General features: G+C 45.5%; 1 protein-coding gene across 1 annotated transcript in view; it reads left to right on the top strand.

Annotated features, from left to right (window-relative positions):
- The window catches only part of SCML4 (Scm polycomb group protein like 4), a 70721-nt gene that overhangs the window by 21662 nt on the left and 34875 nt on the right, over window positions 1-14184 (top strand). Inside the window, exons 3-4 of the mRNA XM_057404713.1 lie at window positions 5585-5796; window positions 13185-13314. Coding sequence (XP_057260696.1) covers window positions 5596-5796; window positions 13185-13314 — 331 coding nt within the window. The 5' untranslated portion in view covers window positions 5585-5595. The remainder of the gene's footprint in view (window positions 1-5584; window positions 5797-13184; window positions 13315-14184) is intronic.

Here is a 14184-nt window from a genome sequence, read left to right as displayed (position 1 = left end):
TGCAGGCATTTACTTTTATTAAGAACGGATCTTTGCAGTCCATCAAAAATACTCAGCTTAGGAGGAAATGTACTGTAGCTCCCTATGCTATCAGTTTTAATTACCAGCACGGTAAGCTGTGTGTTGCTAATCATACAGCATATAACCAAAACATGATGAAGGGCAAGCACGGTGCAAAGCACAGGCTGTTAGAAACATCCTACAGGTCGCGAGCCCTGGTTTAGGGCATGTTTTTCTCCCCACCCCGGCATTCTCTGGGGCAGACTGCTGTACACCGGGTGCTCCTCGGGATCCTCTGAAGTCACAGCAGAACCTCTGCTGCCCAGAGGGGGCAAGACTCCACCCTTCCTGCAGTGCTGACCCAGGTGTCAGGGTGGGGAGAGGTTTCCCTGCTGTCTCCTTTTTGGGATTTGATGGGGAAATGTGGAAGGCAGGGTTGGAAATTAAATGCCCAGATGACAGTGTTTGAGAGACAAGTAAGGAAAGGTTACCCTGTGCCTAGACCTGCATTAAGTGATGAGAGTCCATAAATGTAAAGCAGTTTCCTGCTGTTATTTTTAAACTAAGAATAGGAAAAGTGGTAGACCCAGGTCAGACTAAAGCTTCACCATCCTCGGTCGTCCAAAGCTTCTGCCTTAGGAAAAGTACAAGGACAGGGCAAACGTATACTCATTTCCCTCCCAGAATACTCTCTCAGGCTATCTGTACTACTGTGATTTCCTGAACTGAGGCAGTGACTCTGTTAGTAGCCTGTAATTTGCTTCCTTGAATTTACCCTTAAGTTGCATCACATTCTCTTAACTTTCCTTGAAGCCACTAAACTTTCCAGCTGCTGAGCTGTGGGTCAAGCCCAGACTGTGGCAGCATTCAGAGCTGCCCCAGGAAAGTCACAGAATCATAGAATCATAGAATAGTTAGGGTTGGAAAGGACCTTAAGATCATCAAGTTCCAACCCTGCCATGGGTAGGGCAATACACACTAGACTATGTCATCCGAGACTCTGTCCAACCTGGCCTTGAACACTGCCAGGGATGGAGCATTCACAGCATCCTTGGGCAACCTGTACCTGTGTCTCACCACCCTCACAGTAAAGCATTTCTTCCTTATATCTGTCTTCACGAAGCCTTCTCTTCTCCAGGCTGAACAGCCCCAACTTTCCTAGCCTGTCTTCATACAGGAGGTGCTCCAGCCCCCTGATCATCCTCGTGGCCCTCCTCTGGACTTCCTCCAACAGCTCCATGTCCTTCTTAATGCTGAGGACACCAGAACTGTACACAGTTGTCCTGGGTTCAGCAGTAGCAGTCATTTTTCTCCTTCTTAGTAGCTGGTGCAGTGCTGTGGTTTTGACTTTCAGCCTGGGAACAGCGCTGATAACACCAATGTTTTTAGTTGTTGCTAAGTCATGTTTACTCTTACCAAGGACTTTGTGAGTCTCATGCTCTGCCAGGGAGGAGGGGAAGCTGGGAGGAAGCAGAGACAGGACACCTGACCCAAACTGACCAAAGAGGTATTCCATACCACAGCACGTCATGCCCAGGATGTAGAACTGGGGGCAGTTACCTGGTAGGGTTAGATCACTGCTCAGGTCAGGCTGATATCGGTCGGTGGGTGCTGAGCGGTTGTATTCTCTTCCCTTGTTATTTCCCTCATCATTATTATTATTGGTGGTAGCAGCGGTGGTTTGTGTTATACCTTAGTTACTGCACTGTTCTTATCTCAACCCATGGGAGTTACATTCTTTTGATTCTCCTCCTCATCCTTCCAGGAGTGGGGGGAGGAAGGGAGGAGGAGTGAGAGAGCAGCTGCGTGGCTGGGCTTAAACCATGACAACAGTATTCCAAGTGAGGTCTCACAAGAGCAGAGAAGAGGGGCAGGATCATCTCCTTCAGCCTGCTGGTCACACTCCTTTTGATGCAGCCCAGGATACGGTTGGCTTTCTGGGCTGTGAGCGCTCACTGCAGCCGGCTCATGTTAAGTTTCTCATAGACCAACATCCCAAGTCCTTCACCGCAGGGCTGCTCTGAATCTCTTCTCTGCCCAACCTGTAGCTGTGCCTGGGATTGCTGCAACCCAGCTGTAGGACCTTGCACTTGGCATGGTTAAACTGCATGAGGTTGGCATCAGCCCACCTCACAAGTGTGTCAAGGTCCCTCTGGATGGCATTCCTTCCCTCCAGCGTATCAACCGAACCACACAGCTTGGTGTCATCGGCAAACTTGCTGAGGGTGCACTCAATCCCACTATCCATATCAGCAACAAAGGTGTTGAACAAGACCGGCCCCAACACCGATCCCTGAGGGACACTACTCGTTACTGGTCTCCAGCCAGACATTGAGCCATTGACCACAACTCTTTGTGTGCGGCCATCCAGCCAGTTCTTTATCCACCGAGTGGTCCATCCAGCAAATTGATGTCTCTCCAATTTAGAGACAAGGATGTCATGTGGGACAGTGTCGAACGCTTTGCACAAGTCCAGGTAGATGACATCAACTGCTCTACCCCTGTCCATCAGTTCTGTAGCCCCATCATAGGAGGCCACCCAATCTGCTGCCATCCCTCCTGGCACTGCCCCTGTGAGTCCCTGCTCTCCTCAGCAGAGCTGCCGGCTCCTGCGCAAGACCTGGCGAGGGCTTGAGGCTCCCTTGGTAGCTCTTGCTGCTCAGAACTGAGGCTCCTGCACGCAGGGTCTCCCCTCACTCATGGGGTGAAAGCTCCTCTCTGGAGCCACTCACCTTGGCAAATGACAAGTCCTTTCCAGGTGACACCCTGATGCTGTTGAGGGGCAGTCAGATAAGCCCTGGTGTCCCTCTGGCCAACCTGTAATTTGTCTGAGTGTTTTCTCAGCCTGGCAAGAGCTTTCTCCTGTCTGTAAGAGGAGGTTGTACTGTCACTCTCCACCATTAGACAGAGGCAATTTTTGCTTGTCTGCTGCCTTCCCTCGCTGCTGGGGAGCACATTTGTTTTTCAGGGTCTGCAGCAGCATAACACAGCCATCAAAGATGCTCTCCATGTCTCCATTTCCCTTAGCATTCAAGATATTAAGTCACGGTTGGGCTTGTAATTAACTGTAATAACAACAGCTTGTCTACTTCAGTTGACTTCTTGTCTTTGCTGAGTCAATTCAAATACATTACACTGAGATCATTTTGTGCACAATCTGGTTGAATCTGGTATGTCAGCAAATGTGGCAAGTAGTTTTAAGAGGTTTTGCTAAAGCACAAGTGTAGGGACCAGAGAGTGAGACAAAAAAAAAGTGTTTGCTACTATTTAGTTTGTTTTCTAACCACCACGTATTAAGACTTCACCAGTTGCAAAAGAAAGCAAGACTGCAGTCGAAGAAGTGCTCTAGGTCAGCAGCTCCTTTGATTCGGGAGCTGTTAACTCTCAGAGTTCCTGAGGTGCCACCAGCTACGTTTACCATCAATACAATAAAAGCAATGCAGTGTGGTGTTCAGGGCAGGTTCATATCCTCTGTCTCACAGTCTCATGGCCACCAGTGGTCCCACCACTGCTCTTCCCCAGGCAGGGAACAAACCTGTGCTGGGATTGTCTTCCTTGGCCTCTGCCCAGCTCCTCTGCAAAAGTTTGTGTTGCCAGGCTTTGTTTAATGCAGACCAAAATGCAAAGCCTGAAGCAGTGGGCTGTCATAGTGGGGGTTTGTGCCAATTCCGGTGTAATCCGTGCGTTTCCCTTCCCTGCTGAGCTCCCTGCCTGCAGTCAGCTTGTAATATAATGTCCTGGGGATGTTTTGTTTTGGGAGGTGGAAGAGACATGCAGGGTGTCCCTCAGAAAGCACTATGGGGAGGAAAACGCACACTGCTGAAGACAGAAAGAAAGCAGTGATGATCAGGATAGATAGAGCCTTTCCATTTGACTCCTGCTGTGTCAAGCCTGATTATTTTAACCCTGAAAGTATACCCTCAGTCAGATGAGATTTTTATTTGATAAATATCAGAGCCCTCAGGTGGCTCCTGAACTGGCTGAGCATGTCTGGAGAGTGCAACTATGGTGGCCATGGACAATAGGCTAGATTAGGCACTGCTCCGGTCTGATGTTAGACATTCAGTGTTTGCATGAGTTGTGGGCAGTTGATGCTGGGCTATGGGTAAGACCAGAGAAGTGAGATGCTTGTTAGTCATGCTTACGAAGTTTTACCTAGGCAAAACGTGCTTGCCTTTGAAGCAGAGAAGCCCCCAGCTGCAGACACTTGTCACCAGAGGCACCTATCAAGTGTTACCCTTCCCACTATGTGGATGAGCAATGCCAATTTCTTTCCCAGCAATGTCAGCTCTGATCAGTCTGATCACACTGCATTCTGAAATTGTGAGATTTGAAGAGAAATTTGTAGATTTTATAGTTTGTTGACTTTGTAAAAAAATGTAGGTTTCTTGCAGTAATAAACAAACCTCTACTTGGTGAATGTTTTTTTAAGCTTAGAGGATGCTCTTTGGCCACATCTTTAAGCTTTTCTCTGAAGCTGAGAGGGCTATAAGTCTGCTCTGTAAAAACAGAGAGTCTTCCATTATCACTGGCCTGAGGGAGCATGAAATTGAAAATGTCAGCCATTGCAAGGCTAATCATAAAAGCATGAGGATTGCTTAGACCCTTATGTCTAACAGTGTATGCAGGCGGGACAGGGTCTGGTATTCTGCCCACGTGCAGGAAAGCAGATGCCTGGATGAACCAACATTTGAAAATGTATTTCTGCAAGTTGTTTTTTTTTATTAATTGACCTTTGTTAGTATGTGACCCTTGCCAGAAGCTGTGAAGAATGCTCTATATTCCCTTGGTACTCTGTGTATGGTTGCATATTTGTTTTCTTTATTAAAAACTGGTCAGAGGAAAATGGACCAGATTCCACTCCATTACTCCTGCTCAACTTCATCAGCTGCATGGAGTTGTGGTGAAATAACAGCTTTTGATGGAGTACATCCAAAAGCTCACTACTAACATGCGTGGTAACAGCTATTATAAAATTGCAGGGAGTAAGCGTTTGGCAATTCTCCTCTAACGTGGCTAACTTGTGCTGGCAGCCTCTTGGTCCAGTTCAGCCACTCTACTTAGGACTGCTGCATATGAAACAGATGGAAGTCTGTTTTGGTATCAGTAGCACTTCTGAGGTGAGGAAGGATTTGCAGAACTACAGAATTTGGGAAAAAATCAGGTTGACAGGAACCTCAGGAGGTCATCTACTCGAAACCCGCTCTGAAAGGAGGAACTGACTGATGGGTGCAAGGTCATGCCTTCATCATGCTTATCTGCGGGATACAGGGTTAAGGTGTCTGTCCTGGCATTCACCTATTAAACATCTGCAATGGAGACCTGAGCCACATCCCTGTACTGTATTGGCAGTCAGCAGAAGCAAACAGGCACGACAAGGTGTTTGTCCTGATTTGGAGAAACTGAGCCAGCTGTGGACAGGTGAATCCCACCCACGTGTACTTCTTGCTGCTTTATTATCAATGATTAAGATGGAAAAAGACAGCATGAGAAAACTTCCTTCATATGAAAAACCTAAAGTAAAAAATCGGTAAAAACCTCCTTTTCTTCCTTTCTTGTCTTCTCTCTTCTGGTTGCTGGGCAGCCCCGGGGCAGATGAGCCACCTGCCGTGCCTGCCCGCCAGCCTGGCCCCAGAGGAGATGCAGTCCCCCCGAATGGCAGGGAGGAAGCGAGGGCGGCCTCCACTCCAGCCGGCACCCATCAAAGTGGCTGTTCACAACCTCTACTCCGCACCGGCCGCTGCTTTGCCAGTCGTGAAGATCCCAAAGAAGAGAGGGAGGAAGCCGGGGTACAAAGTAGGTACACGATTTTCACACTCCTTCTCCACCTCCTGCTGGTGTTAACACATTTTCTGTTAGAGTTTCAGGTGAAATGCAGGCACGGAGGGAAAGTTGTGTAAGCGCTGGAAAGAGTAATGCAAAAAAAAAAAAAAGTAAAAGTAGCTGGTTTCTCTTCTCCCTGAGCTGGTAAAAAAGAGGGAATCTTTTTTTGTAAAGTGTATCGTTGTTTTAATTTGTGCTATTTGAAAATACCCTGCTCCCCCGTGTTGTGTGAGATGGCTGCACACCTTCTGCGAAGTGTTTCTGATTTATCACTTTTTCCCTTCTCTGTCGCTAACAGTGATTAGAAATGAAACAAAATGAAAGGAAAAAGGAAAGGAATATGTGAGAGCGGGACTAAAAGAGAAAATAAAGCTAATGTCAGAAAAAAAATGGACACTTTAGAAAGTAGGGAGATTTCACTTACTGAGGGAAGGGCAGTTTTGATTATTTGTCTCCTCATTCTGGAGGAAGATCGTGCCCATCTCTCAATGTGACCCCAAGTGGAGGATATGCTGTCTGTTACACAAGGAGGGCAAATCGCAGACTGTTAGAAAATAATAGCAGCTTAAGTTGTCGATGTCAAAACAGCGGAGAGAGTAACATGAGTGATGCATACGCAGGGCCTGTCTCAGCCTTCCCTGGAGAAGGTCTTGGCTCTGCTTGTTGTCCAGCTCTTCACTGGGTCTCTTTCTGTTCATGGCCAAGCTCTGGGCCCAGGGACCAAATGTCTCAGCTCCTTAGGTTTGGGCTTATCTAGGGCAGGGTACCGTAATTGTCGCCCTTCCCTCCTTTTCACCTCCTACCCGACCTTCTTCTTCCTCCTATCCTCCAGCTTCTATTCTCTGTCCTCCCTTTCACTTTTCCAGGCAACCCCTCTGCATCCCATTTCCATCATTTCCATCCTGCGTCCCCCTGTGCAACACCTACTGCAGTACACATCAGTACCTCAGCCCTTAATGCTTTCTCCTCATCTTTTGCATTCTGCTGCATCTCTCCCTGCTTTCCTTCTTCATCAGACAACCCCTCTCTTCTATGGGGGCACATTTTGAAGTGTGTTTCAGTGTGTGCTGAAAACAGACCTTGCATAGCTAAGAAACAGTCCCAGCTGCAGTTTCCCATTTCTTCTGAAAAGCCTTAACTTTGGTAACACAAACGATAAAACAGCAGTGGCCAAGCAGGGCCAACCTGTCAGTAGGCTCAGGTGTCCCTCTTGAGATTACCACTGTTTTATAGCTGTATCCCGTAATAGAGCTGCATGTCCAAACTAAGACTGGGGCAAATATTCTAGTGCTAAATGTGAGATATGAAAATACTTATTATTTTTCACTTTAGTATTAGGTTGTAACTCTGGGACAGAAACATGTGAATTGTTTTACTTGAGGTATTGTTTTTTATAAGTTTATTTTTTTTTTGTACTTTATTTATTACAAGTAATAATTTATATTATCAGGAAAGCTGGGTCACTTGTAAGCTCTTTAGATCAAAACCATGCAAGTCTGGGATAATAATACTTTGGAGATGTGGTGAAATTGAGTCCTTGAGATGATTAAATGATTTGCCAAACACCACAACGACCTTGTATGCAAAGTTTTAGCAGACCCATCCATTCTGCCCCTGCTTGTCTTGCAGACCCCATTTCTTACTCCTGCATTTACATTTGATTTGATTTTTTTTTGAAAAAAAAACAACCCACCACCACCAGAAAACAAAAAACCTGCTGCGGAGTATGTCCTATTCCACCCCAAATGCACCTGTGAAAAAGCTTTTCACCAATCACCATGGATTTGTAAATGGAAGAAGCGAAAAGGGAGACATAAATTGCCTAAAATGTTGCAGCAACATTGAGCTTTAGACATAGCTAGCAACTTTATTACTGTTTCTCTTTTTCTTCTGAAGGGAAGCTTTTCCCCGAGCTGGGTATCACAAGCCTCCTCTCCATCTATAGGGACTTAGATGGGAAGGTGACAGCATCCCTCATTAGGCAGTGAAACTGGGATGATTGATGGTGAGTGAAAAGGCATCCTTTTATACCTGATGGCTTAAATTTCTGGAGCTGACACTCGTGAGCTGTAGCATCAGTGGTATCTGGCCTGGTGCTGTTTATTTGCACTATAGGATTTGTATACTGAGGCGATGTTTTCTGCGATGTGCCTTTGTATACTGTGTGCTCAGCTGAAGTGAGCCCTTCTCCAACAAAACGTCTTCCCCAGAGCAAGTCAAAGATTACATTTTTTTTTGACAGGGAACTCTAGCTTGATTTAATTAGCTTGCTAATTGTATGACTTTCAGATACCATGAGACTTAAATGCATTTTAAAAAATGACTCCCTGCCCAAATGGCAGACAACCAAATTCTTTATAGCAACCAGATAGCTGAATTATTATACAGCAGATGGAAAAATACTTCTGAATTTTTAGCAAACTAGGATTTTACAGCCTAGATTTAAATATATTTTGACCGAGATGTGAATAACAGACATTTTTAATGACATGCTCTTTATAGCCAGATGACCCATTGCCTGTTTTCATTGATATTAAAGCAAATATCTGTGTCTTCCTAAAATGACATTTCATCACGCTTCACCATCAAGTAAAGTCCTTTCCTCGCTATCCTGTTTATCACAGCTTTGGTTATAAAAGTTCATCAGCTGTTTTCCCCAAAACTGTTTTGTATCTGATGCAGAGCTATTTGCCATAAAATGCTACATTTCCCCCTAAATACAATATTCTTTCTCACTGTTTGAATCTCTAGGAAAAGTTCTATTCTGGTAGGTTAGTAGATATAGCCAGGTTTTATTTCCTTGGCTGTAAGTGAAGGGCAGCCTCAAAGGGCTGCCTAGAAAAGTGTGTATGAGGGAAGGCTTAGTTAGCCTCACAGGGGTATTTGTGTTAGAGGACATCAGAGTGACAGGCACATGGGCCAGCGCTGCAACAAAGACCACTCAGAGGGCATCAAAGAGATGGCCCCACCCGAGCAGGCCAAAGGCAATTTGTGCCTGTGCTGCTCCTACCAAAGCAGCTTCTGCCTGGGGAGGTGGCTCCAGCCCAAGCCTGGGATGAGCAGTCAGCCAGGACCTTGCAGGCTCTTGCCAGGCAAGGCTGGGCAGCGAGAGTCGCCCTGTGCAGGACAGTGTGTGAAGTGACAATCTCCATTGCAGGGCATAGGTTTCCTTGCTGCCTTAGGAGTCACTATTAATGATGGCAAATAAGCAGTCAGGATTCAGACACACTGGGACTGAGATTGCACAGACAACTTTAAAATGCCTTGATTATTCATCTGCCCTGTGATACAGCCTTGGATTTCAAGGTTGCACAAGCTTCTTTTAAGGTTACCTGCCTCATTCACTGCAAAACACTTAGAAGATGTAGGAGGCTACACGCAGACTCCCCTGCATCATTTGCTGTGTGGATGAAAGATACTGCATGACACAAGGAGAAAAGGTGGCAAAGACCTTGGACTGTGTTTTGCCTTTGCCAGCACAGCGCTGACCCCTCTCTGCCCCAGGGACTGAGCTGAGCCCTGACTTTCCTCACACTGAACCTCCTTACCCCCAGCCAAATGCACAGAGAGCGGGAGGTACAGCCAAGGACCTCAGAACATGTACTTGAAGCTCTGTGCTTTCCTGGTGTAGGTTTAATGGCACCTTTCTGCCCATCCATCGGAAGCCCATGGGGCAGGACCCAGCTGGCCCAGGCTTGGTGCACATCTGCAGGGGATGAAGGTGTTTTTCTCTTCCTGGCTGGAAGGACCCATGGGGACGGGGTGAAACCCAGCCTTTTCTAGGAAATGTTTTGCTAGGACAAGGGACAACCAGTATGTAAGCAGTTTAAGAAAAGTACAGGGAAAGTTTGCGTCATGGTTTGCCTTGTTTCTTTCCTGTGTATTTTATCATACAATCTGGCAGAGAACTTGTTCAGAAGGGAAAAAAAAAGCTATCATCTGGGAAATGTTCTTCACCCTCTTTCACTTTTTCTGCTGTGGGATGACAGAAATACCAGCTAGATGAATCCTGACTGCTCCAAAAGGGTGTGCAGGCCAGAACAGAAACTCCACAATCCTCCCTGTACGTGGCCACTGCATACTCAGACAAACCTGCAGCTGGCATCAATGGCACAAGAGCCCATGATCTATCTACATGTAATGTACTATGACTTTGGTGAAGCAGACACATTTATTTCCTACCCTAAAGCCCTGACCAGCTTTCTCTCATCTCTTTTCCATAGTAGAAGGTCCATGAGAGTGGGGGGTTTGGTTATACATCTTGTTTTAAAGCAGCCATTGCCTTTTATATCTCATGCTGTGCATACTAAAATTTATGACATTTTATATTCAAAAGCTGATTTGAATGCCTTGCTGTGAGGATTTCCCAAAGTGCTCTGACACATTTTCCCTGTCTCCTTTTCTCTCTCAACTCTCTTCTTCACCACTTTTTTTCACTTTGATGTGTATGTGCTCTCTACTGCCAAGCTCTCAATCAGTCAACCGGTTGGATGGGTTGGCTTTTTGATAGAGAAGAATCAGTCCAAGAAAAGACATCTTTAAAAGAAATACTTTGAGATTTACACTTTGTGATATTCAGGGACTACTCAAGGTTTCAGTGGCCAGGAGGTATTTAAGCCATATTTACTAGTGTACTGTCTCCTGTAATCAGGCACAGTTTCATTTTAATGTAATGAAGGCACATTCTCTGCTACTCCTAATAAAATGGAATTTATCTGTATCCAGAGGCTGTAGGGCACATACTGTTGCAATTAAGTTTGCAGTAAACTGTTTGCTAAAACAGCAAACTGCCAAGAAGGGGCTTCCAAGCTAGAGAGTTTACAAAAGCCTTGACCTCTGTTTCTTTGCTGTAGAACATAAACCTGCCTGGGCCTCCAAAAGCCAGGGAAGAGGTGAATAAAGAGGTCTACTGGGCACTGTCCCACATCCACTGAGCTGATGGTGCTGGTGGGGCAGCGCATACTCAGAGTGCATGAGGCTCAAGGGCTGGAGAGGGGATTTGTGTGCCTATGTTTGGGGCCAAAGGGCTGTGAGCCAGTAAGGATGTTAAGGAAACAGCATGCAAGTGAAACAGAAGTTATTAGGTGTGCTGTCTCCAAAATAGCATCTATATAGATGTGTGCATGTGTGAATGCATATATATATATTTATGTATATGTACACATAGATATATACACAAGTATACATGTACTTCACCATATAAATGATTATATTTTTATATCTCTGTATATACTACGTACAAACACACGTATGTATATATGCATTTATTATACATGTATATACGTGTATGATCAAACGCAAGCCCAGAAACCTGGCATAGGAGCTACCCAAAGTTTCACAGTGCCAGCCCCACTTCACCACAGAAAAGCAAGTCATCAGCATGTTGCTGCAGAATATAACAAATCATGCTGCTTCTCACCTTTTCACACGGGGTAAACTCCAAATTGGAAGAGGAACCCTGATTTCCGAAACACTGTTTTCTTCCCATTTATTTTAATTGCTTGGAAAACAAGCTGACGGCATTTTGCTACTCATCTTTCCTGATCCCAACCTTAAGGCAAGACAACCCTACAAAAACAGGACAACACAGGCAGGTGAGGACTGATACTAGGCAGGGGCTGGCTCAGGGCCTCTAATACCCTATGCTTCCACACAGCAGGAGGTCAGATCCATAGTTTGCCTTAGATTCACTTACTGAACACTTTCTCCCTTGTTCAGGCTAGATCTAAAGGGATTTAGCCCATGCCAGGGGAAAGCAGGCAGTGGCACTATGTGGAGGTGGTCTCACTTCTGAGACAGGTGGGATACATCCTCTGCCCCAGGCACTGAACAGTGCCCACAAGGGGATCGTGTGAGGATAAAGAGCCAGTTTTCATTTCCATTTGGGCTTATAATGCCTACCGTTCCACAGAGGCTTCTCAGGGGGAAACTCCAGGTTGCATAAAGCAGCAAGTTCAGGAAGGGCTTAGTGAAGTTCAGGCAGGCAAAAAATTATACCCACCCCAACAAAGGCGGCCTCTTTCTTTGTTTTGATGGGTACCATCCCAGCACAAGCTAGCCTGCTACCAAAACCAAGAGAGACCCTGAATTCTCTCTTTGTGAAGCCCTTGCTGGGGTAAGCCAGTAACTGAGGAATGATCCAAACTCCTAAAGATTTAATGATTAAAAACTCACTTGGGAGGCACTAAGTCCAACAACCTTCCCTCTCCTTTCTTTATCTTTCTGTTTTTACCATTGCACTGAAAATGTGGCCATTATTTTAGACAGTTGTAATCATAATCATGGACAATATCAATCTTTATCCAAAATAACTTCTACTCTGTACCAGGACCTGCTCAAGGTCTGGTTTGTAGGTAGTAGTCTGGCTTAATTTCTACCTAAAATGTACTTTGTACATTATTCTCAGTTTGGGTGTATGCTGTGAGAGAAGCAATACTCTACAAATTTAACAGGGCTAAAAATTCTTTTTCATCCTTATGCTTGTCACTTCTAGCATTTTTACCTTTGTCCGCTGAAAAACAACAACAAAAACAAAATCACCTTCGAGAAGAACAGCTCGGTGTAGTATACGTAAATATATAAACCAGCCAGCTCTGTGCTTGGCTTTCTGCTTTCTCCCCACTTCCCTGCAGAGCGAAAGGAAAAGCAAGAGTGGTACCTTCAGGTCACATCTATCATGTTATCCCTTTGTAACTATGAGGACCTGATCATCACTTGACTGTTGAGAGGTTGCCAGGTACCAGCAGTGTAAAGATGTAATGATATTGTACTATAAGTTCCCATTGTGTTTCACTTCCCCAAGTTGGGCTGCAGGTCACAAAGATTACAGGACGCCATAGTGCAGCAGTATGTATTTACTACCTGGTGATAACACACTATGGACCATGGTCCTACCTTATTTACAAAGGTGTCGGCCCAAAGTAGCCCTTTGGTTCCACTGGATTTACACAAGATTTGCGCCCCTGTAACCAAGAGCAGAATTTGGCCCTTAATTATGGTGTAGTTCAAGACCCCGTGTTTCTGAGTTGTGGAAACCAGTTTACACCCACATGAAAAGGGTTGTAAAATGCCATTGTGCTGATTTGTTAGAGCGTTAGACCCAGTTTCCTCAGGTGTAAATAACTACCCGGTGGGTGGGATAATATTTGCATCCTGTAACTTAAGGCACTGCTGTCTGCTGCAAACCAGTCAGGCTTCAGGCTCCAGTATCCTCCCGGGAGCAGAACGGATGCTCGTGGCCTGGAGAAAGTGATGCAATAGCAGATTGCTAATGAGTGCGAGTTCATGGGGCATGACATAGATGGAATGAAATTGGAATATTTTGTGTATACTTCCATTACCCAACCGGTTATTTTTTGCAGCTGAAGTCTCGCGTCCTGATGACTCCCTTAGCAATCTCTCCGCCAAGAAGCACACCGGAGCCGGATATTAGTTCAATCCCCCAGGATGCAGCTACGATACCTAACTCGGCCACCCCACAGGCTCTCACAGGTACCCAGCCTTAAGTGCTCCTTGGCCACGGGGTGAGCAGGAACCAAGGGCTAGCAGACAGATGCTGTGCTTTCCAGAATAGCCAGAGCTCATGAAAATGGGGGCTTTGAAGATCAGATCAGTGACAAAGAAAAGGGATGTCATGTAAGACTGTATTTTGACTGCCATGTGTCAAGTTTAGTGGAGATGTCAGACCCATTCCTCTTGAAATGCAGACATCAACATCCCATGAGTGCTACAATTTTATACCCAGAACTCATCCCATCAAACGCGTTGCAATGACCAGACTAAAACCCGGTGTGAACATGAAGCATCTCTTACAGCTCTGGGGAGAAGAAGGACAGAGGAGCCATGGTCTGACTGTAGGCAGGGTTACCAGCACATATAAACCCCAACGTCTTATCACAGCAGCAGACCTGGTCATTTCTGACTGTAGACAGGGAAAACACAGCCTTATTCTTTTGTGTTTTTTTTTTGCTTAGATTAGCAGAAGTAACATAGATCAATGCTTTTAAACTGATGTAGATGAGAAGAAAATCAACAAGACAGTTGATTTACCCTGAGATTTCGCAGATAAATGGATTAGATAACATTAGAATCTAAACACAGCACATAAATCCCATTATTTCTTAGCTGGGATGCACAGAGGAGAAGTTTTCCATCTGCTCTGGTAGCAGAATGATACTAAACATAGTGACGATGATGACAATAATACATTTTATTCTCATTTACCCCTTCACATGCTAAGACTGCTAAACACTTGGCAAATATCAGCTGAGTGGTGTTTCATAGTGCTGCCCTGAGGGGTGTGCCCAGTGCTCTTTCTGAAGGGGAACAAGGAGGCAGAATCCACCAACCCCACCACATTGA

Source organism: Pezoporus wallicus, unplaced genomic scaffold (assembly GCF_028554395.1).
Source record: "Pezoporus wallicus isolate ANWC-B61680 ecotype Strahan unplaced genomic scaffold, APGP_CSIRO_Pwel_v1 contig_6923, whole genome shotgun sequence".
NCBI classification, from domain to species: domain Eukaryota; kingdom Metazoa; phylum Chordata; class Aves; order Psittaciformes; family Psittacidae; genus Pezoporus; species Pezoporus wallicus.
The sequence above is the reverse complement of the archived record's forward strand: the minus strand, read 5'-3'. Positions and strand labels throughout refer to the sequence as shown.